Genomic DNA, 25,273 nt, shown 5'->3' on the forward strand with positions numbered 1-25,273 from the left:
ATCTATTTCCCCTTTTTTTCCTTTTGTTATATATTGTTTTTTTTTTATTTCTTAATGCTGCCTTTACTTCACCACTAACCAGGAGAGGCTTTTAGCCAAGGCTGTCCTCTTCCTTGGTTGTTGATTTGTGGCTTTTTGGCCATCTAATAAACTCTTCTTAAAGAACTTCCAGTTTTCATTCACATTTTTCTGTTTACATTTTTCCTCCCACTCAATTTCACTAATAATTTTCCTCAGCTTTGGGAAATTAGCCCTTTTGAAGTACCCAAATGTGTGTGTATATACATATATTACTAGTTGGGACTGTCCTCTGTTTGCCCATATTGAATGTAATCAGATCATGATCCCTGGTTCCTAGGCAACCAACAACTTCCAGTCCAGTGATGACTTCATCCTTATGTATCATAATCAAGTCCAAAATAGTACCTTGTGTTGGGTACTATGCCTTTTATGTCAGAAAATTATCATCCATAATTTTTAGAAGCTCTAATGATGTTTTACTGATGGCTCCATGAGACCTCCAGCATATGTCTCTCAAACTGAAGTCCCCTGTAACAGCAGCATTTTTCTTTCCATGTTTTACAGGGTGCTTGGAAGATGAAACATGCTTCACTGCTGTAAGCACTAAGTATATTTTGCATAAATAAGACAATAACAAATGAAAGTTTCACTTCTCTGTTTGTTAGCTAAAAACCACCCGCTTTGGAGGGATTTTCATAAGAAAGTGAATTAGCTAGGATGACAAAAACAAGCTTATCTGAAACCAGTTTCCAGTGGAAAAAGCAATGAAACTCTTTATAGAAGCCTGTCTTTTCCCTAACTGGTGGATGGAACAAAATGTAAATGCTCATCTATCTAGATGAAAATCTGAGTTACAAATAACTCTCTCATTTAGCCCTCAGTTTTATGATCCTGTTTTCGCTCATTCTGAACCCATTTATTGCAAAAGTTTTATAATCAGTACAGAGGTTGAACAGTGCTTCAGTTTTTTTTTCAATTGTTGTTCTTCAATTTGTGCTCTCCTGCCTCATTCACTGCACACCATTGATCCAATCTGTATCTATTTGCTCTACTCCCCTAGCCCAGAAGATGCAGGAATGGATATAGCTGGTATCTTCCATAGAGAACATCTGTGAATTCTCCTCTGGCACCTGCTATCCACAAACCCAGCTCTCCTTCATGGCACTCGGTTCACAAATTGTCTGTCAGTCTGTGGTGCTTATAGCCTCCTTTACTGGAATATCTGAGCACCTCCTGGTCTTTAAGGTTTGTGTGCTCACAACACCACTGTGAGGCAGGGAAGTGATATTACTGCCATGTTACAGAGGGGGAACTGAGGCACAGAGAGACTGAGTGACTTGCCCAAGGTCACACAAGAAGTCTGGTGGAGCAGGGACTTGAACCTGGGTTTCCCAAGTCCTAGGTTAATGCTGTAACCACTAAATCTCTCTCATGTCAAGAACTACGGTTTTTCAATAACCTTTTCTGTACAATCTGTAGACAACAAGCCATGCATTATGGCTTGTATCATTCAAAGTCATCTGCTTGTCCAGTTTGCTGGGCAGATGGTTTTCACCAGTCTAATTGCAGGTTTCACAAGATGCACTCAGTTGATTGCTTGTTAGCTGAAAGCTGTTGGCTGTGCTAAATGTGCTTAATGTGGAGTGTTTACAGCTTTTGCAATCTAGAAGTCACTGAACCTGGTTAAGGGCCCCTTGTTAAGAGGATGGGCTGCTTACACATTGTGTGCCCACAAGTTGTAAGATGATAAAATTAATTTGCATTGGTTTCCACATACTGGAAGTAAGAAGTTGAGAAGTTAACCCTCACTCAGTTTATTTGTGGTCTCTGGGCTTTGGGTTTTTTTTTCCCCTTCCCAGCATGATTCCAGAAAATTGTGGAGGGTATTTTCCTAATTTTCTAGCACTCTTGCTCTCTTCTGTGTTTGCTCTGGCTACCAATTGCAAAATCAACTTTTTCTTTTCCAACCAGTCCTTCCACCCTGGGGCTGTGAGAAGTTAACCAGCTCCACCATGGTAAAGTGAATAGGATCCAGAATTTGCTGAGTCATCCAATTCTCCTATCACCATATATTAGCCACTGGCCTCAGTTTTACACTCCCCTGCAATCCCTTCAAGGAGTCTGAGCTGTTGTAAATGGGGTTGGAAAGCCAGTTTAACTGGTTACCTAGGAATACCTAACACAGGGTTGTTTACTGTGCAGAGTGGGGCTGGCCCTGTGCATGGGGTGTGTCTGTCTGTCTGGAGAGGAAAGGAGATGACTGGAGAACTCTGGCTATTCTTTGGGAAGCTGCTGTAAGTTAGAGGTCTTTGGGACTGTCTCCTTTCCCTGAGTTCAGCACTATATTTAACTCACGTGTTACAGCACTGCCTTCTCCTCCCTGTGTACTCTGACACTGTTTTGTCGTCCTCTCCTAGCCCCCCAGCTGCCCTCCTTCTCATTGCAGTGACTAGCAGAAGGATGAGTGGAATGGGGGAAGCTGGCAGAAGAAAGCCCCAGCTCCTTTGGACAGTATATATTGCCCTCATTTTCTTTCTGAAGAATTGACAGGTCAGTCAGCAGAGCCAGCAGTGCTGTTCTCTAGTTAGCCCTGAGTGATCCTTTTAATGGGACCCATTTCTTTAGTTTAGAGCCAAATTCTGAGTCCCGTGCAGAGCCTGCATAAACCAGCTTGGAGCCAGGGTACAGAGTAGTAGCATTACCATGACATGGCCACTATGGCAGTCTCCACGTTGGAGTAGTGGCCGCAGCCTACAATGTAACATGCCTTTTGTATTGGATATTTGGCCGGTGGACCTGCAGTGTTGGTGGGACCTACTGACAACTCCCCTCACCCACCCCTGCATTACCATGGGTAGAGCTACATACAGCACTGTGGCATACAGTGTGACAGCCTCCTCCTGCAGTGTCTCTGTGGTTTTTCTCCCCATGCAGAGTGTAGCAGAACCCCAGCAATTCCACTCCTTTGTGAGCCTTGTGAACTTGCCCAAGGAGCAATTGCACCTCGTATGTAGCATTCCCTAAGACTTTTCACTGACTTGGGCCTGGGGGGAAATTGAGTCAGAAGCGCCGTGTCAGCAGCATTATGATGGTAGGAGACCCTTCCTGCCCACACAGCTAATGCTGCTCATTGGAAGTGGTTTAATTATGTCGACAGGAGAGCTCTCTCCCGTCGGCATAGAGCGGCTAGACAAGCTGCATCGGTACAGGTATGCCGCTGTAAGCTCGCTAGTGTAGACATGGTCTAAACTTTAAAAGTGAGAGACATCCCTCACACTGAGCTGAAGTGTGATGCTACAATCACATAAGATAAACAGGAGCAACAGCAACAAATCCAAATATATGTAAACTTGACGTTTACAAAAATTAAAATGTGGCAGTGGATTGATATGAACCAATAACAAACCTGATGGATGGTTCAACCGCAGTTATCCACAACTTTGTTATCGTGAACAGGATCCTGTCCCCAGTGCCTAAACAAAGTGACATTTCCCCTAATTATCTGATCTCACGTCATGTCCCCCAGGATAAACTTACTTAGATTATAAGATTTTGGAGGCAGGAACCTTGTTTGGAAAGTTGGTCCGGGCCTTCCTTAAATGATAGATAATAAAAATATTCTTTTCGCCTGGTACTTAACTATCTCACATGGGCATTCTGAGGCCTAATTAATAAAAATCTTAGATGAAAGGGCTATAGAAATGCAAAATATCATGCCATTGACAGCTGGCTTTAGGTATATGGAGGTCTTTTGGAAGGATTAACCCCCAACCTTAGAAGTGTCCAAAGCATCTCATGTCACTGGCTCTGGAGACTGCCATCTGGAATCAGGATAACTCATCACCGTAGAGTAGAATATTTTCAAAATGTTTCTCTAGAATTCCATGAGTTTCTCTTTCTAGTCTAATTGCACCCTATGCATTTAGATAATGAATTGATGATCCTGTTGTTAGGATAAAATAAAAACTGACCCAAACTTCAGCCCAACCAGTTTTCCTTGGCTTCGAGTTAGGATTCAAATGGGATTCTTATTCTTCTGCAGATTCTTTATTCATGAAATCTGTGTGTACAACATGGAAAATAAGGTGATTTGTTAAAAAAAAAAAAAAGCTCTCTCACTGAAATGAAAGAATATTGGTAGATGTGATTGCTAAGGGAAAGCTGCCTTGTTGCAATAAAAGGAGAATCTGTAAACTCCTCCTTTCTGGAATTCTAAATGGAGATTCATGCTACATGTAAAGGAGCCTTTTCAAGTAGGTTTGCACCAAACAGTTGGGCTTATGCAGCAAAACCTATCTCGCCAGGAAGCTTTAATGGAATGTCCCCCTGCTGATAGAGTAGAAGGTAGAATAGCATGAAGCACTCAGATCTCATAGTAATACATGCCGTGCAAGAACCTGAATAGACTAGATTAGAATATCAGCATCATTGATTCACCTCTGTCCTTCACTACGCGGAGATTGTTAAACAGAGCAACAAGCACTGTTCTTCAAATGGTTGCTCATGTCCATTCCATATTAGGTGTGTGTGCTCGCCAATGCACCAGTGCTGGAAGTTTTTCCCTCGGCAGAATCCATAGGGGACCGGCTCTGGTGTCCTCTGGAGTGGTGCCCACATGGCGCGGTATAAGGGGTGCCGCCGGCTCCCCCTATCCTCAGTTTCTTCTTGCCGCCAGTGATGGTGCTGGAACATCTGCTGCTTCAGTGGGCTTTGATTCCATCTCTGATCTTGCAAACTTTGAAATCCTGTAAATAGTTACACGTGGTTAGTAGTTTTCTTAATTACCCTTAGTAGTAGTACTCAAACTCTCCGTTAGTCCCCAACGGGACCCAGCCGGGGGTCGGGGCATGCCCTGGACCCCAAGCTTTAAGCCCTGTGATTGGTGCAAACAGGCTATGCCCATCAGCAATCCCCATACCAGCTGTCTAAAGTGCTTAGGCGAAGGGCACATAAGTGATAAGTGCTGTATCTGCAAGTCCTTTAAACCTAGGACAAAGAAGGAGTGCGATATCCATCGAAGAGCGCTCCCAATGGAGTCAGCACTCACTCCGGCACCAGAGCAGCAGTCCGACGCCGCACTGAGCACCACAGCCTCCGTGCTCAGTGCTCCCCCAGCACCCTCCACAAGCCGGCACCAGTCTCCCTCCACGTGGAGAGCCTTGGCGTTCTACTTAAAACGTACCAAGCCTTTCCGAAAATCGACTCAACTCTTCATTGCTACAGCGGATAGGATGAATGGTCACCCGGTGTCCTCACAGAGGATTTCTAATTGGATTACCTCGTGTATAAGGACTTGTTACAGGTCCTTATACAGGACCTGGCAGGGGTTCTGCCGCCACCTGTCAGAGCCCACTCAACGAGAGCACAGGCGTCTCCTGTGGCCTTCCTGATGCACATCCCTTTCCAGGACATCTGTAGAGCCGCAACGTAGTCTTCTGTTCACACGTTTACCGCTCATTATGCCATCAGTTAGCAGGCTAGAGACGACGCTGGGTTCGGCAGAGCTCTGTTGCAATCTACACATCCGTGAACAACTACTCGCCTCCAGGGGTACTGCTTTGGAGTCACCTAATATGGAATGGACATGAGCAAGCACTCAAAGAAGAAAAGACAGTTACCTTTCCATAATTGGTGTTCTTCGAGATGTGTGGCTCATGTCCATTCCACAACCTGCCCTCCTTCCCCACTGTCAGAGTTTCCAGCAAGAAGGAACTGAGGGTGAGGGGAGCCGGTGCCTCTTATACCATGCCATGCGGGCACCACTCCAGAGGGCGCCAGAGCTAGTCCCCTATGGATACTGCTGAGGGAAAAACTTCCGGCACCGGTGCATGTGGCAAGCACACACACCTCATATGGAAGGGACAAGAACAACACATCTCGAAGAACACCAGTTACAGAAAAGGTAACTACCTTTTTTCTGACAGGTTTCAAAGTAGCAGCCGTGTTAGTCTGTATCCGCAAAAAGAACAGGAGGACTTGTGGCACCTTAGAGACTAACACATTTATTTGAGCATAAGCTTTCGTGAGCTACAGTTAGTCTCTAAGGTGCCACAAGTACTCCTTTTCTTTTTACTTTTTTCTGTGCCAGGACCTGGCCTGAAGCCAGACACTGAAGCATATTGCTGAAGGTGAGGTTCAGTTGGAAACTGCTCTCTGGTTCTTGATAATCTTGGCCTGAGAAAGAGAGGTAGGAGACTAGCCAATAGTTAGTGAGATTGTTGGCATCCAGTGTTGGGTATTTTTTAGAATGCATGTTTCAGGGTGCTTGGTAGAGGGAAGCATTGTCTATAGTTTGATCTCAAGACTACTATGAAGCAGCATGGTCACTGAGCCGCCAGTGAGCTGTTCTCAAGACTGTGACAAAAGGAGAAATGAGGAATCTCTCTACCTGTGTCCCAGTTATTCCAACCTGTGAATTTTCCATGTGCACAGGCTACTTGTTATGATCTCCATATTTATTCTTTAACAGGGAGTCAGAAGTTTTTCTCTATAAACCTTACCTTTACCCAGTAAACATAAGATGTTGCCAGTTCAAATTTTCCCTTTTACTCCCATGGGGACTTTATGCCTGTGATTAAATTGAATCTCTCTGGAGAATCAAATTCTTTGGATTGCCTTGTATAGTATCATGTCTGGTATATTAGTCCTCTGGATTAGATTTCTTGTAGATTACAAGAAGGATGAATGGAGTCTACTGTGTTCTGCCAAAACCCCACTGTGGCTTCCTTTACTTTTTCTTTTCTTTTGTTTTCTTTTTTTTAATGTGGACAGAATACTTATCTTCTTTTGAATCTAATCCACTCTGACAAATATCTCAAGGTACTGCTTGAGCCCTCTCAGATATCTTATTGTTATTGAAAGGACAATTCAGTGATCTGCATCAATGATTACACAATGCAGTGAAGCTTTAAGACAGTTTCACTGTAAGTTTCACTGTTACATTCAAGCCTTAAATAAGCTTAATCAGCTGTTTGAATAGAGCTGTATTATCCTTCCTTGACCTTAGTTTAGCTGAATACATTCTTTTTAATACAAGATATTAACTGGAAGAAACTGGTACAATTACTTGAAATACAAGCCAAGATACTACATATGATTTTAATTCGTTTTCACTACTGTGTATTCTGAGAATTGGTTTAGAATTTAGTCTAAACCTTCTGGTTCTCAGATGACATACTTCAATAAGCCAGACATCATTATAAAATTGACTTACTTTTAACTTTAGGTATTTTTAGACTGTAAGTGTGGAGAAAGTTAAGCATTCATTGGTATAACAAATAATTAGATTGTGGTGGCATCTTGACTTTGAAGTAATTTAATTTCGCCCCCTAATCTTGAAGTACCAAGTAGGGTTGCCAACCCTCCCAGTTTCGCTGGGAGTCTCCTGGAATCGGTCTCTATCTCCTGGAGGCTACTGAAGTCAAACCAGGAGATTTGAGTCTGCTAAAAGTCAGGCGGTGCAGGGGGCTAAGGCAGGCTCCCTGCCTGCCCTGGCCCCGTGCCACTCCCCGAAGCAGACAAGCAGACGGCATGTCCCTGCGGCCCCAGGGCGCGGAGGGGCAGGGGGTCTCCGAGTGCTGACTCCGCAGCTCCCATTGGCCAGGAACTGTGGCCAATGGGAACTGCGGGGGCTGCACTTGCAGGCGCGGGCAGCACATGGAGCCTGCTCCCCTCCAGGGGCCGCAGGGACGTGCTGGCTGCTTCCAGGAGCAGCGCAGGACACGCAGGGAGCCTGCCTTAGCCCCACTGTACCGCTGCCCCGCAGAGCCACCTGAGGTAAGCCCCTCCTGGCTGGAGCCCACACCCCAATCCCCTTTCCCAGCCCTGAGCCCCCTCCCACGCCCAAACTCCCTCCCAGAGCCTGCATCCTGCACCCCCTCCTGCACCCCAGCCCCCTGCCCCAGCCCAGAGCCCCCTCCTGCACCCACACTCCCTCCCAGAGCCTGCACCCCTCCTGCACCCCAGCCCTGAGCCCCCTCCTGCACGCAAACTCTCTCCCAGAGCTTGCATCCCTCACCCTGTCTCGCACCCCAACCTCCTGCCCCAGGCCCAGCCCCCTCCCACACTCCAAACTCCTTGGCCTACAGCCCGCAACCCCTCCCGCACCCCAACGCCCTGTCTCAGCCCGGTGAAAGTGAGTGAGCATGGGGGATAGCAAGCAACGGAGGGAGGGGGAATGAAGTGAGTGGGATGGGGCCTCAGGGAAGGGGCGAGGCAGGGGCGGAGCAAGGATATTTGGGTTTCTGTGATTAGACAGTTGGCAACCCTAATACCAAGGAAAGCAAACAAGTGGAGCCGAAAACTTAAATCACCTACTTCAAAGAAAGTGAGAGGAAAATATTAAATGTTTGGTTTGTTTGTTTATTTTATATATAGAAACCAGAGAGAGCAGTAGAAGACTGCAGAAATAAATCTAACGGAATATTAAAGTTAGCAAATTCAGTTGGCTATTCAGTTATTAGTGTATATGAAGCAGTATATAGGAAGGCTATGAGGAGCTGTGGATCTGTGGTTAAAGGAAGACCACTAATAAATAAGAAGTAAAGAATGAAAATACTCTGCTTAATGTGGTCTAGTAGTTAGAGCTGCAGATTAGGAATTGGGAGTTCATAGAATCATAGAATATCAGGGTTGGAAGGGACCTCAGGAGGCCACCTAGTCCAACCCCCTGCTCAAATAGGACCAATCCCCAACTAAATCATCCCAGCCAGGGATTTGTCAAGCCTGACCATAAAAACTTCTAAGGAAGGAGATTTCACCACCTCCCTAGGTAACGCATTCCAGTGTTTCACCACCCTCCTAGTGAAAAAGTTTTTCCTAATATCCAACCTAAACCTCCCCCACTGCAACTTGAGACCATTACTCCTCGTTCTGTTATCTGCTACCGCTGAGAACAGTCTAGATCCATCCCCTTTGGAACCCCCTTTCAGGTAGTTGAAAGCAGCTATCAAATCTCCTCTCATTCTTTTCTTCTGCAGACTAAACAATTCCAGTTCTCTCAGCCTCTCCTCATAAGTCATGTGTTCCAGCCTCCTAATCATTTTTGTTACCCTCCGCTGGATGTTTTCCAATTTTTCCACATCCTTCTTGTAGTGTGGGGCCCAAAACTGGACACAGTACTCCAGATGAGGCCTCACCAATGTCGAATAGAGGGGAACGATCATGTCCCTCAATCTGCTGGCAATGCCCCTACTTATACATCCCAAAATGCCATTGGCCTTCTTGGCAACAACAGCACACTGTTGACTCATATCCAGCTTCTCGTCCACTGTAACCCCTAGGTCCTTTTCTGCAGAACTGCTGCCTAGCCATTCAGTCCCTAGTCTGTAGCGGTCCATGGGATTCTTCCGTCATAAGAGCAGGACTCTGCACTTGTCCTTGTTGAACCTCATCAGATTTCTTTTAGCCCAATCCTCCAATTTGTCTAGGTCCCTCTGTATCCTATCCCTACCCTCCAGCGTATCTACCTCTCCTCCCAGTTTAGTGTCATCTGCAAACTTGCTGAGGGTGCAATCCACACGATCCTCCAGATCATTAATGAAGATATTGAACAAAACCGGCCCGAGGACCGACCCTTGGGGCACTCCACTTGATACCGGCTGCCAACTAGACATGGAGCCATTGATCACTACCCGTTGAGCCCAACAATCTAGCCAGCTTTCTATCCACCTTATAGTCCATTCTTCCAGCTCATACTTCTTTAACATGCCGGCAAGAATACTGTGGGAGACCGTGTCAAAAGCTTTGCTAAAGTCAAGGAACAACATGGCTTTCCCCTCATCCACAGAGCCAGTTATCTCGTCATAGAAGGCAATTAGATTAGTCAGGCATGACTTGCCCTTGGTGAATCCATGCTGACTGTTCTGGCTCTGGGTCAGCCACTGGCTCCCTTTGAAACCATGGCAAGTCACATAACTTGCCTCAATTTCCCTGTCTATAAAATGAGCATGATAATACAAATTCACATGGAACTGAGGCTTAGTAACTGTTTGTAAAACATTCTGAGATCCTTGGAGAAAAGGGGATGTAGATGTGGACTTCATTAATACATCAGGATTGGTGTGGATTATCCATAAATTACTTGAAATATTGTTGGATGAAAGAAAACTCTCCAGAAGTTGAGTGGACACTGATTCCTTCTTGTCCTGGCCACCCATGGTTGGTAGAGAGCAGTGTGCTGCCATGCCTCAGACTCCTCCTCAAAGAGGGTGACCTTATAGCAGTTGTAGATCTTTTTGTTCCTGTGAACTGGGAGAACAAGCTAAAGAATGCAATGTATTATTTTTCCTCAACTGCCATCTGACAGCTCATTGTACTGATCATTTGAATGTTCGCTCCACTTGATAATGGCATTGTTTTTGCCCCATTGAGAGTCTTGTACTTCTTCAGAGGGAAGTTTTGTTTGTTCAGTTCCTTGTGTTTGAGTGTTTTATTGAGATTACTGCATGACTGGCTGTGTGTGTGTGTCTGGTTGTGAAGAATACAATACAATAAAATAAAAATCAAATGTAGGGGAATGGAATATGAGATATTGAGATACACGGTTAAGCAAGGTTTATAAATCCTAAATTTGATACCACACAATCCAGCCAGCATACGCCTCAAGGTGTTAAAGAAAGAACAAATCAATATTGCAGAAGCTTTCATGGACACTTTTATGAGCATACTCAGTTCAGCCGCAATCCATGAAGATTGAAACATGGCTAACATAATGCAATTATTTATGAAAGGGCCCAGAGATATGTCAGATGTTTGTAAACCAATAGATCACAGTTTGAGATCATGAGTTGGGCAAACTGTATCAAGGAGTTAAAGTGCAAAACAGCATGGATCCAGGAAAAGAAAGAGCTATAATAATGTCAGACTCCTTGGAGAATACTACTACTGGATAGTAGTAGAGGCCACACCAGTTGTTATGCATATGTAAAGTTTATAATGTATGGGATTATTGTTCTGGAGTGGAATGTTTTCCTAGTGGAAGCTTTTTCTCAAATTGCTGGAACAGTATTTCGCTGTATTTGGATATTCTTTTCCAGTGATGATAGGAATGTGGTGTAAGTGGAGTTATATTTGTCCGAATGGAGATGTCTCTCTTTGAGCATTGAAACCTCTTCTAACTGCATTACCCTTGTATCTTCCAATGTAATTCTATCCCTGTCTAATAGTAGCATTAGAGAGATTGTATTACTCACCTTTAGCACCAGTAAGAGAATAAAAGTATAACATTTGCTCACAGAATGGGGTACCAGGTGCACAGCCCTTGCGCTCTCTCCCACACTCCATCTGCAATTGGGTTTGGTCCTAAGCAGATGGGGAGGGGGTGTCTTCCCTTGTACAGACACATAGGATGAGGGCACAATCCTGCCATTAGGAAATCAGAGGAGAGATTGTACAAACAGTTTGTATGGAAGCCTATAAAATATCAAGAACTCACCACTGAACTCTCAGGGAATGGAAAAGTGAGAAAGCAAAACAGAGCAGCTTTAAGAGAGGCAGTAGACACTCTTGTTTCTAGGACTCCCTATGGTTGACTTGTTTTCAATAAACATTTGTGGTTTACCATTCAGGTTTGGATTGATTTCTGCTGCCTTTGGGACGGGTGGTTAAAGCACCAAGTAGAATCCACACAAGTAGAATTCCACTTCTGCTCCAGCTAGAGAATGATCTCCGAAACCAGATCAGTAAGGCTGCTCCCAGGTGGCCAAATACATTTCAAAAATTTAACAAGGAGAGCTACATATTACTGCTAGTGTGTTTAGTCTCCTGGTAATGGTCTGTAACACCATCCTAATAAGGAGAACTAGTAGTGTTGTTGCCTTTTGACTCAAGTGGCTAGACAAAGTTCAGGGCACTGGGGATGTTCCAGGTGGAAATAGAAATTGATAGCATCTGGTATTTTTTTGATGCTGTCTTGTTTATTTACAAGGTGTGACAGACCTTGAGGTAGAACCTGGACTGTGGGACCTCTATGTCCTCTTTAACTCTCTGGATCAGGGTACCTGTCACACTGCTCTGCTAGTGACAAGCAGCCCCTTCAGGCTTTGCTCTCACACAGCCATTAGCATGTGAGGGCACACCCGAAGTTACATGCAGGCTCTCACAGCCTCTCATGAACTGTACACAGGGACACACTAGCAAATCCCCCCAACCCCAGCATTGGATTCCAGAAATGTACCATCTTACACTGCTCAAGACCTTCCCTTGAGCAATGTAAGCTCATTAATTAGTTTGCCATTTCACCAAAGGGTAGTAGGCATGCACTTTGTAATCTGAGCAGATTCCCCAAGCACTTTGGACAAACTCACTGGTAAAGATAAAACATTAAAATAAGTTTATTAACTACAGAAAGATAGATTTTAAGTGATTATAAGTGTTAGGATAGTGGTTAGAGTTTGTTACATAAGAAATTAAAGAGTAATAAAATAAAATCACAGTCAAATCCTAAACTTTATCAGACTAAGTGAGATTTGAATCAAGCAGTTTTTCTCACCCCACTAGGCGTTGTAAGCAGTTCACCGTTTTTAATACACAGGCTGAATTCCCTGCTCAGCCTGGGACCAGTTTCCACAGTTCAAAGTCTTTTCTTCCAAGCATTCTTGCTACTTCAGAGTAGATGGGGGAGGAGAGAAGTGGATTTATGATGCCACTGTCCCTTATTTTATACTCTCAGGTTCATGTGCCTGGAAAAATAGTGGCTCAAACATGGAGTCAATCATCACAAGTCCTCATACTTGGCTGAGTCATGGAGTTAAGCAATCCCCTATTGTACAGAGCTTGAGCAACTGTCTTTTACTGAATTGTAAATCTCTTGTTTACAGTTCCCCCCGGTCAATGGCTGGTGATGGTCGCTTAACACCTGTCTGGATGTGGGTCACCCATTTTGTTGCTACTGGAGAGCTAGCTTTGGGCATCTCCTTGACTCATAACATATTTCAATAACAATCATGTAGGAAAATCTCATAACTCTGTATACAATGATGATATACATATTTTGACAGAATGAGTTCCAGCAAATCATGACTTTCATAGGATATCTTAGAAAGCATTCTTTGTACAAATATCATAACCATATACTAGTGGTGAATGTGGGGGTTACAGGGTGCTATTTCGAGGTACAGTATGTCACACAAGGAATGTATGGAGTCTTGCTTCTACAAATGCCGGAGGAACCAAGAACAAAAAGGAGCGGTTTCTTAACTTACAGTCCCCAAGCCTCTCTAGCCAACCGAAAGACAGCTTATTTCTCTAGCTTTTCTCAGGGTCACACTATCCCCACAGGTTACTGCTTGACTCTCTTGCTGTTTGCTTTTGGTTCCCTCTCTATTCTGTCTGTTCTCAGTTCCTGCGTTCAGTTTTTCTGCACACACCCCTACCTAAAACAATACTCAGCAAAAGTTTCTGGGTGGATTCACAGGTGCAGTGACTTGAGTGCTTGTCACGGAGTCCCTGGGCGATGCTCTGGAACTGTTCCGTTCGAAGCCAGGCAGGATTCGGGTGAAGTCTCCTCTGTGTGAGCGCCTGTCTGCAGGGCAAAAAGCTCACAGAGCTTCCATCTTCCTGGGTCTGACCTCGGAGCATTCAGCATCGTCTGCCCCTCCGTGCGCTTCCCACAGCGAGCCCGCCCAGGCGGGGTCCTGGGGAAGCCAGAGGGTCCTGCACCCCCGCTTCACAGTCAGACGTAAAACAGAGGTTTATTAGATGACAGGAACACGGTCTAAAACAGAGCTTGTAGGTATAGAGAACAGGACCCCTCAGCCGGGTCCATTTTGGGGGGCAGTGAGCCAGACAGCCACATCTGCACTTCACTCCATGTCCCCAGCCAGCCTCAACTGACTCACCCTCCAGCGCCTCCTCTGGACTTTGTCCCTTTCCCGGGCCAGGAGGTCACCTGATTCCTTTGTTCTTCAACCCTTTAGCTATCACCTTGCGGGGGAAGGGCCCAGGCCATCAGTTGCCAGGAGACAGAGTGTCGGCCATTTATGTACACCAGCCCTTTAGGGCTCTGCAACAATTACACCCCCTTATCCCACCACCTAGAGACTTAAGAAATGCATAGGGGAAACTGAGGCACCCCTACTGTATTCAGAGGAAACATTAAGAACAGTCCCACTTCGTCACAGTGCTTAAAGCACTGAGCTACTGAAGGTTGTGGGTTTGAGTCTTGCTCAATCTCATGCTGAAAGGTGACTTCCAGTTTACACAGCTGCAAAATGGTACCTGCTCCTTCAGGTTAGGGCAGACTATGGCAGGGGGACATGATGCTGGCCACACTGCTCCCTTGTGTACCATTCACTATGAAACTGACATGCTTTAACCGTGTCAGTCTGATGAACCATTGGCTCAGGGGTACTTCACTTTTGTCCTAGATGGGGTCTTATCCTCATGTTAATTGAAGGGTGTGTTCACACCTCTCAATCTCAATGTGGTTTTAGCAACCCATAACAAGGTTTCAGCCAGCTCACAACCATACCCTAAACCAGACAAGTAAGGCTGCTCCCAGCAGGTGGCCAAGTATGTTTTAAAAATTTAACAAGGAGTTCTGCACACTACTGGCTAGTGTGTTTAGGTTCCTGTTAATGGCCTCTAAGGGCATGGCTACATTTGCGGATGTAGAGCACTGTCAGCTAAACCCGCCTTCGTACAGCGCAGTAGGAAAAGTGCTGCAGTCTGTCCACACTAAGAGCTGCAAGCGCACTGGCGTGGTCACATTTGCGGCACTTGCAGCTGCATTGGGAGCGATGCATTGTGGGCAGCTATCCCACAAAGCACCTCTTCCCATTCTGGAGCTGTGGCTTGCGGGAAGGGGGTGGGGAATGCGGGGCATTCTGGTTCCTGTCCCAATGCCCTATGATGCATTGGTTCGCATCCAAGCATATTTCCTTTCCTTCCAACCACATTTGGCACCATCTTTCAACGGTTTTTGTACTGTGTGCTCTGTCTTCCCTTTCGGTCTGTGGGAATGGAGCCCGAATTGCTGAGGAATATGCTGATGAGTCTCGCCAACACGTCACGTTTGGCAGTCGAGTTATTCCTTAAGATACAAAGTGACAGTGAGGACTCCGACGATGATATCGACTCGAGTAACACAAATGACACGAGTTTGCTTGTGGCATTCACGGACATGCTCACCACTGTGGAACGCCACTTCTGGGATCGGGAAACAAGCACTGAGTGGTGGGATCACATCGTCATGCAAGTCTGGGATGACGAGCAGTGGCTGCAGAACTTTTGGATGAGAAAAGCCACTTTGATGGGACTGTGTGAGGAGCTCGCCCCCAGCCTGCGGCACTAGGACAGCTGCCCTGATGTTGGAGAAGCGGGTGGCTATTGCAATCTGGAAACTGGCAACTCCAGACAGCTACTTATCGGTCGCTAACCAGTTTGGAGTGGGAAAGTCGACAGTTGGAATTGTGTTGATGTAAGTTTGCAGGGCCATTTATTGCATCCTGCTCAGAGGATCCGTGACTCCGGGTAATGTGCATGACATTGTGGCTGGCTTTGCACAAATGGGTTTCCCTAACTGCAGAATGGTGATAGATGGGACTCATATTCCAATTCTGGCACCAGCCCACCTAGCCTCCGAGTATGTTAATCAGAAGGGCTATTGGTCTATGGTTCTCCAGGTGCTTGTGGATCACTGTGGGTGTTTCATTGACATTAACGCAGGCTGGCCCGGAAAGGTGCAGGATGCACAAATCTTTTGTAACACTGGCCTGTTCAGGAAGCAGCAAGCCTGGACCTTTTTCCCAGGCCAGAAGATCACTGTAGGGGAAGTCAAAATGCCCACTGTGATCCTTGGAGACCCCGCTTACCTTTTGATACCATGGCTCATGAAACCCTATACAGGGAGCCTTGATAGCAGCAAGGAGTGGTTCAACAACAGGCTGAGCTGGTTCAGAATGACTGTGGAGTGTGCTTTTGGCCATTTAAAGGGTCGCTGGCGCTCTCTGTATGGGAAGCTGGACCTCGCCGATAACAGCATCCCCGCGGTTATATCTGCATGCTGTACCCTCCAGGTGAAGGGAAGGATGAAAGATTCACTCAGGCATGGAACTCAGAGGTTCAACACCTGGAGGCTGAATTTGAACAGCCAGAGAGCAGGGGCCCAGCATGGGGCTGCAAGTATTAGGGATGCCTTGAGGGAGCAATTTGAGGCTGAAAGCAAACAGTAATGTCTGGTGTGATGCCCTACACGGGAGTGAAGTGCAGTAGGAATCTGTGTTTGCTATGTATGATACACTGACTTGCAGTGCCTGTTGATTTCCTAGGCTAAGGTTTCTTTTACGTTATGCAATAATAAAGAATGTTTTCAAATTCAAAAAATCAATGTATTGAAAAGAAACACAACACAACTGCTTGGGAAACACAAAGGGCAAGGGGGTAGGGTGGGGTGGGGAATGGTACAATCACAGATTTGCGTATGTCCTGTCTGGAGTGCTGTGCAATGCGTGCTGCACTTCAGGATGACTATACTATACTGCATGGTGATGGGGGTTGAGTGCAGTGGGTAAGGGTTGTAGTTTTCAGGGCTGGGTGGTGAAGCTACAGGGGTTGGAGGCAGTGGGTGGTGGTAAGAACCCAGATGTTGGGGAAAGTGGTTTGGAGGTGACATGGTGGCACAAGGGAAAGAGTTATGGGACAAGGGCTGCAGGGGGGGAGGGCACGGTAGTGCTCCACCTGCATGGCTACGAGCACCTGGATCGAGTCCTCTTGGTGCTCCATGATGCTTATCAGTCGCTCTGTGCTTTGGTGCCGGCGATCTGCATTCTGCTGGCGGACCCTCCTTTCACTCTCCTGCCACTCCTGCACTTTTTTTATTTTCATTAGTTGAATGCTGCATGACTTCATGCAGCATGTCCTCTTTGCTTCTACGTGTCCTCTTCCTGATTCTTTGCAGCCTCTCAGCTGTTGATAACACAGACGGCTGAGATCTCGAGGTTGCATCTGTAAATGCAAAATGCAACACTGAACAGAGGCAGCATTGTTCACACCAAACAGAGCAATGATTCCCCCATACTCCAGGGCAAGCACAGTCTACACAATAGCATAATTTGCCTGTCCCAAAGCAAGCGCACATAACCCACGGGAGCCCCAAAATGGTGAGTAAGGACAGGGTCAAGCGTGACTGATTTTTTCACGGCTGTACTGTCCTCTGGGTTTCTGTGCCTTGGGGAGAGCCAATAGCGGCAGGGGGCCCCTATACTGATCACTGTCCCCACATTTCCCACAGGAGTTCGTCCTGGAAGATATCTCTGCTGAGGGTGACCTGGAAAGCAAGGGAGGGTCTTCTACTGCAATGCGGCTTCCACCCTGGCCCATATGCAGCTTGCCTGTGTGCAGCAATGGTCCCCCCACCCCACGTGGCACAGTGGCGTGGACAAGTTAGCCTTACTGGGACAAGGAACACAGTGGCTCTCCCGAGAAACCTGCACAAGCGCATTTCCCAAGTTCTGGCTGAGACCTTTGAAGAGATCACTGAGGTAGATTACCGCAATGTGAGAGTGCACATCAACGCCCTATTCCGCATCTACGCATGCATACGGCCCTAACCCTCCTCACCCAAGAGCCCGCACCGAATAACTTCCTTCCCAAAATAAAAGCCACTTACCGGGAACCTCCTCTGGTGTTTGTCCTTCCCCAAGCACCGGCCGCCGCGACTGGCTACCTTCCTCCTGGCTGCATGCATCTAGGGATTCCGGGGTGTTTTCCTCCGCCTCAGCCCCCTCGCTCCCGCTTTGCTGCTCCTCCTCCCTCCTTGTTGCACTGGCCTCTGAGGTGTCCATGGTGGTACTCAGCATGGAGGTGGGGTCACCCCCAAGTATCACATCCAGCTCCTTGTAAAAACAGCAGGTTGCGGGGGCAGCACCGGAGCAGCTGTTTGCCTTTTGGGCTTTGTGGTAGGCGTTCCACAGCTCCTGTACTTTAACCCTGCATTGCAGTGTGTCCCAGTCATGGCCCTTTCCATCATGGCCCTTGATATCTGCCCAAAGATATCATAATTCTTGCGGCTGGAGCACAGCTGGGACCGGATAGCTTCCTCCCCCACAAAACACTGATGAGGTCCAGCATCTCGCCATTGCTCCATTCTGGGCATTGCCTGGCGCGTGGAGGCATGGTCACCTGGAAAGATTCTCTGAGAGCACTCCACGCCTGGCTGAGTAAACAGGAAGGGGATTTTCAAAATTCCCAGAGAATTTAACGGGCCGGGTCTGATTGTTGGTCACCTGAGGGCAGGGCAGTAGAGTTCAAAATGATGACCAGAGTGGCTAGAACAGGCATTGTGGGATACTTCTGGAGGCCGATCACAGTGCAATAACAGACCAGGGTGTCCATACTGATGCCGTGGCAGAGTACCAGCAGCGCTGTAGCTGCGGAGTCAGAGCGCTCTACATGCCTTGCCAGTGTGGACGGGTAGTGAGTTAGTGCGTCCGGGGCTCCTTTATTGCGCTTTAACTCGCAAGTGTAGCCAAGCCCTAACACAGTCCCAATAAGGAGAACTAGTCCTCATCCTCATAGAACACTAAACTGGTGCCATAAATCCTCGATACTGTGCTCTTTGTAGTTGTTTGTTTCATGGCGATGTCTCTCAGCCCTCCTCCAAACCTCCTAGTATAGGTTATTGCTTACCCAGCCCATATCTTTATACTGCCTTTCTTCTGCCTATCTATCTTGTATTACAAAGAAGAGAATAAGGTTGGTCTTGCATTGAACTGGGATTCAGGTGACCTGGGTTTAATTCTCAGCTCTGTCACAAACTTCTTGTGTGAACTTTGGCTTTTTCGTGCTTCAGTTACCCATCTGTAACATGGAGTAATAACCTATATGCCTATGAGGTGGAGAAGTGATTGTTTGTGAGGCACTTGGATGCTATAGTGATGGCGGCCATATACGTACCTAGTTAGATATCAAGATATAAAACGCAAGAACTTGGGCCTCATGCTTCCTTCGTAAGATGTGCAGAAACTCCCTCAGCTTTTTTCGATGTTTGGATCTCTGAGGAACTAGTAGGTCTGCATGAGGTCATGCTTTAACCATCACGACCTTCCAGCAAGTCCCTTTCACCATCCAGGAGGACTGCAGTGTTGGATGCAATAGAAGTGTGCATAATATAGAAATGATTGATAATGGATCTGCTTAATTGGTAGTTCTGTTGATCAGTAAATATGAAATAAACATTCATGTGTCATTAAGGTTTGACTTAAACTCACAAATACCTGAAAGTAAGGAGTACAGGTGACCATGAAATCTTTCTCCGGCCTCTTCTGCCTATCTTCCTGTCTAGCCAATCTAATTTATTTGTATCCACCCTATGTATGTAGAATGTGTGCCCATCATGGAGGTATGTAAGTGAATGACTGTAGATATATGCATGTATGCAAACCCAGACCTTGTGATACTAATGAGATTTAGCACACACACTTTTGCATGTGCACCTTAAGGATTTGATCCACTATTAATTAAAGATATCGAGAAGCAGGTAAGTTGGTTGGTACAACAATTCATTTACTATTTTCTCCCTCACTGTGCCCCTTTCTTTGCACTGGGGTCTGGTGGCTTTGTCCTGAAATTTCCAATACAGATCTGAAATTTTCAACATTGTCCAAAAGAATTGTTTACCTTGCACTACAGCACTTCAAGGTGCAGCAATTTCTAGTCTAATTCTCCTTTTCCTTCATAAATACTCCTGCTTTTTATATCTGTACATGCTTCTCCACCTGTCATTCCCTTCTTTTTCTCTCCCTGCTTTGTGCCAATAGCCGGTAGATGCAAAGCATCACACAGTAGCACAAGAGACATAAGCTTGGAAGGTATCCTAGCGACACATCATTCTGGTGTCTATTTCTCTGAGCAAGATCAAAATAAACATCATAGAAGCACAGCAGGGTGGGAATAGATTGGGTTTTGTGTAGGATTGGTTCACTTCCTTAAAATCTTACTTTGAAATGTACATTTAGCGCTGAATGTTAAGGTAGCCTTAACAGCCATAGCATAGTAGGAAAGAGGAAATGGTTTGTACTTTCCCAGGAAGCCCTGCTTTTCATATAGTTAGTAGGAGTCAATTGACATATAAATGAGCTTCTCCTGTTAAATTATTTTCGTTCAAATTTGTTTTCAGGTAATAATAATACTATCTCCCTCTTATCACTTAGCACTTTTCATAGATATTTATTTAAGAGGCATCCAAGTAGAATTCTCATGAACATTTATCCAGAATTATTGCATTGATTGTATTCTTCCCTGTTCTCCTTATTCTCTTCAAAGTCTTTATTTTAGAACTGTAGGCTTATGTTTAACAATAGGCTGTAACTGATTCATTGTGCTGTATTAGCCCTTCCTGCATCTAGCATAGAAACTCCCTGTGACAGTGTACTGCACCTTGCAAAGTAGGATTGGCTTCCACATCTCCCAGCTGTAACTCCCCCGACCCTTTCTGCTCTGACTTTGGGAACCACCTCGGCCCTTTCCTATGGCAGGGGAAGAAAATCCCCAAATGGAAAATTGAAGAGAGAAACTATATTAAGTCCTACTCACATGCATGCGCGCCCACACACATGCAGTATCCTCTAGTAGCCACATAGCCTTCTCTTCCCAACAACCACCATGACAGGGTGGTTGTGGTGCAGCGCTGTCCTGCCAGTAGCTGCAATGCTGCTGTCACATGAAGCTCTGTATTAGCATGTAATGCTCCTGATTTTCGTCAATTGCTTAATAACAAGGGGGCGGGGGTTAGAAGACTGGCAGAAATATCACAGGAACAGATCAAGGCAAATCATGTATCTTTTTATAAATCACTGTGACATATTCTTTCACTGATGTCCTTGCCTGATGCCAGTGTATGCCATACAGCTAGCAACTTTGTTGATGCCTATTGTGGGTTGTATGGGGACATTAGAGTGCTGTTAAAGGTCTGTCAAGGGAGCAAGTAATGAGAGTATACACAAAGCTACATTATAGCCAATTAAAAAATAAATGTAAAGCTGAGTATCTCCATTCTACACCTAAAAATACAGATGCTGTCTCTATATCTTGACTGATTTTTTTTGCAAAAAAAGCAGATGGATGTTTTCGTGTAAATCCAGCTGTCTGTGACTTGACCTGTTTGCACAGTTGTTTACCAAATCTGTCTGTGATTTTCATCTGTGTAGCTGACTCACTGTTTCCCTGCTGTGGCTGGAAGTGAACAATGCAGCTTTAGCAGTGTCACAGGGCATCACTTAACTCTGGGACACTGATGCACAGACTTGGTGTGGGCAGCGAGTGGGCAGATGAATGAGAGCAGAGCCACCTCAGTCACTGGTAATGTTCTACCACAAAATTACCAACCATGTCTCCAATGAGACTTCACAGAGACTAGTACAGGTCTGAGCTCACTATCTAAACAACAAGTAATGTAAGTGATGTGCGCAGTGTATGAGCTGTTTCTGTTTGATGGAAAAACTGATTCTCACTGGCAGGGAAAAAATCACTTGATTCTCCCCTAATTCATTCCCCAACATCCTCCTGTTGGACACATGACATTTTGATCATTCAATTTTCATAGCACTTTGTCATCACTGCTCTCAAACTCTTCCTGTTAAAGTTTCAGTGGATCCAAGAGACCAAAAGAACCATGTTCTTCTTGCCATTCTTCGTTTATTCCCCATATTTATGCCTGTTCTCCTCCTCCCGATTCTTTCTCAAAATGTTTCTACTTCAGGATTCTGGTTTCAATTTGAAGTATTTAAAAATAAATGCCATTAAGCTTACTAAGGATCCTCTCCGCATGTACTGTATTGATAACTGTTTGGTGTGCCTCTTTTTACTGTCAACAAAAGTAGAGTGCAAAAATGTTACTTTTCCCCCAGCTTTCACCGCAGCTTTCTGGTGACAGAGATGAGGAATTAATTATTCAGTACAGAATATCCGGAGCTTCCTCCACTTCATGTTTGCAAGTAAAGACTTCTGGCAGCCTTTTCCTGTGCTTCTCTAAGAACATGTTTTTCTGAATGTATTCCACAGGTGCCCACAAAGAAGCTGAAGAAATATGAAAGAGAGTATCAGACAATGCGAGAGAGTCAGCTGCAGCAGGAAGACCCAATGGACAGATACAAGGTAAAGGAGACACTATATGGAAACCTACTCCATTGGCTAAATTACGTGGACTAGTGATCAGATTTCACTAGTCAGCAAGAGGTGCCTATGTCAGTATTTCACACATACTGGGATATGCCAATACAGTACAGAAAACTATACTGGGAATTAAAGTGGTGGGTCAAATTCACCTAATTTCTTTAATGATCACTTTGGCTACTTGGAGTCATTCTGATTTTCCAGGAGTATTTCAGTCAAAAAAAAATTGAACACTCGAGAAGCCCTCAAATAGCCACATATAATATTTTTCTTCTTTCAGTTTATATGTTTGTAGGTAACTCTCCTGCTGTTGCGCTTTTACTGGGAATCTGCATGAGACGCTGAGAGACTGAGGGTGATTCTCAACTACTGACACAAAAAGGAGGAAATAATACTTACTGTTTAGCAAAAACTGTGCATGGTCACACCCACAAAGACTTTAGGAAGGTGAACTCTTCCAAGACTGACATATGATCCTTGTCATCCATCTCTGTTTGTTGCAAGGTTTCATAATTTTTGTTAGTACAAGGGGGCCCTGATTCCTGCTTGGGGTCCCTTGGTGCTACTGCAATAGACATAATAATGAACAGGAGAAAAATAAAGCCCCAGTGATGTGTGAAGCAGAATAATGTTGGTAGTTATTACATGTATTTTAATGCATATCAATTACAGCTTAATGGGATCAACAACATATGGCCACAGATTCAAAGTCAAATGTCTTGGTTACTGTGGAGGAGTCAAGTTGTTAGTCTGATAGTTGATGGCTCACAAAAATAAGATTAGCTCAACAGTATATCTGAATTTCTGATTTCCAGGGTAATTGGGCCCCAATGCTGAAAGCTGCTCTTTGCAGGCAGGTCCCCACGTACATATAGCTCCAGCCACACACAGCAGCTTCCTGGATGGGAGCCTGAGTGTGACTATCCAATATCTTGCCAGTATTGTGTTTATGTATAAGAAAATATAAGTATGCATGATGTTATCCTTTCTTGTGTTTGTTTCCTGATGCTGCATACACAGGCAGATCAGGAATCATTCAGTGAAGCAATTTGTGAATAATTTCAAATAATAAATAAATTTGACAGTTCCATGATCTACTCATGCACAGCTATGAACAGGGGGAAAAGGCAAAAATTATGGCCAAGATCCTGCATTGAAAACCAGGTATGCAGACCCCTGCACCTGCATGGGGCCGCATTGGCTTCAGTGGGGCTCTGTGCAGTTGAAGAGGGTTTGCCCATGCAATGCTCAGTGTAGGATCTGGGCCTAGAAAGCACACTTTGATCAAGCTATTGACATTTCCCTGGGAGGGGTAGAGGGTGTACTTTTTACTTTATAAGAGTAATTGCCCTGTTTATAGCAAAACTTGGAAAAACATTGCACATGTAGGGTAGCTTGTCATTCTTACAGAATGGGGTTCAGAAAAGCATTATTTTGCATCTACCAATGTTGACCAATATTTGTGAAACAATACTGAGGGAAAATTTGTCAAGAATGTTGCAGATAATGCACAGATAAGCCAACACAACAGATATCGTAAAACTTTGCTGAAGATGAACTCAGTACTCATAAAGTCACCTTTCTGCACTCAGGTCCTACTCCTAGCACAGGTCAGTTGGACTAGAGCCTCTGAGCTTTGATTTCATGCCCAGATGTTGTTCCTCAGATAATACATTATAGTAATATGTCAATTTTTTTCTACAATCCCTAATAAACATGAGGCACCTTGTAATATTTTTCAATTTTTTATTATAATATATTTGAATTTCATTATCATTATCATAATGATATATTCTATCGATTTAGACTTTTATTGGGTAAGTTCTTTCTAAGATTTGTATTTGATTTAAAATTCAGGATCCTTTTACTACACGGTTTTTTTTTCCCCCAGCAGCAGCTCAGCTTTCCTTAGGTGCACTTTTCAGGGATGAGGCACTGAACTACTTACTGGGTGACTTAGCTGTGAACTTATGTGGCCAGTATATACCAGCAACTTTTTTACTGTTCCTCAATATTATACATAACATATAAGTGCCATTTTCTATGTACTTTTAAATGAATTACATTCATGTATTCTATCTGGCATACACAGAGTAGTAAACTGTTCTATAAGATACTACAATTGTGTACAGTATCTAAGGTTGTAGAAAACAATGTATGATGCTGAGGAATGGTACACAGCCATGTAGTGAAAGACTGTTACAATGCATACACATGAAGAGGCAGAGTTAAGACTGTGTGTGAAAGTGTAACTGACATTTCTTGATTTCTGAGGCTAAACTGCAAATTAACATTTTTTAACATAACTCTAATCCAGCATAGATCCAATTTTCTGTCAGAACTAGGACTGCCTTCATGGCCAACAGAATACTAGTTAATTTCCCTATTTAGAAATAACCATATTTACTGCTTGTTAACTGGTATTGTTTTCTTTCTTCAGTTCATTCATACTAACATAGAACTACAATAATACTTAGAAAATGTAGGGTACTGTTCATCTTCAAAGCACTGTGCAAGCTTATTAGCTAATTAAACCTTACAGCACTCATGGGAGATGGATGAGCAAGGGTTATTATTCCCATTTAGCAGATCGTGAAACAGGTGAAGTGACTTACTTGGCCACACCCACAGTGAGTCACTGTCAAGAGGCAGGACTAGAATTCAGGATTCTGGCTTGCAGTTGTGCATCTCCTTGTGTAACTTTTATCTGGATTGGATCAGGTCAACCTTCTGTTGATGCACTGATTAGTAGAGAGATCCCTCACAACCAGCTGAGCCACATTTAGTTCAAGCTTTTTATCTGATAGGTTTCACACATGGGAAAGAGGTTCTCTCTCTTAATGGGAGAACAAGTCTGTTATGATAAGTGTATTAACTCCAGTTTTGTATGTTTAATTTTATTAGTATGTCTTGATGAGAATGGTGAGAATCGGATTTGAAGACTATGCATATAGGGGTCAGTCAGTTATGATTGGAGGCCTGCATGGATGTACAAGGGGGAGGAAGCAAAAAGTCCTGCTCATCCCTTAAAAGACATCATTGCAGCCCTTGTGTTCAGGAGTGCAAGGACTATATTCACACCACTGCTAGTACGAGGCTCCCTAGAACTGGGGGATAGCACTCTGCACCTTGTCAAAGGTCC

The 25,273-nt window shown here is 44.8% G+C and overlaps 1 protein-coding gene across 7 annotated transcripts in view; it reads left to right on the forward strand.

Moving 5' to 3' along the window:
* Positions 1 to 25,273, forward strand: part of RABGAP1L (RAB GTPase activating protein 1 like) — a 560,046-nt gene that overhangs the window by 514,013 nt on the left and 20,760 nt on the right. For 6 of the 7 annotated variants that reach the window (XM_077824229.1, XM_077824228.1, XM_077824230.1 and 3 more), the window contains one exon: positions 22,021 to 22,113. In XM_077824229.1, the coding sequence (XP_077680355.1) occupies positions 22,021 to 22,113 (93 nt within the window). Of the gene's footprint in view, positions 1 to 22,020; positions 22,114 to 22,411; positions 25,261 to 25,273 lie in introns of those variants that run through there. The other variant, XM_077824232.1, reaches the window with a different exon arrangement.

Source organism: Eretmochelys imbricata, chromosome 8 (genome assembly GCF_965152235.1).
Source record: "Eretmochelys imbricata isolate rEreImb1 chromosome 8, rEreImb1.hap1, whole genome shotgun sequence".
NCBI classification, from domain to species: domain Eukaryota; kingdom Metazoa; phylum Chordata; order Testudines; family Cheloniidae; genus Eretmochelys; species Eretmochelys imbricata.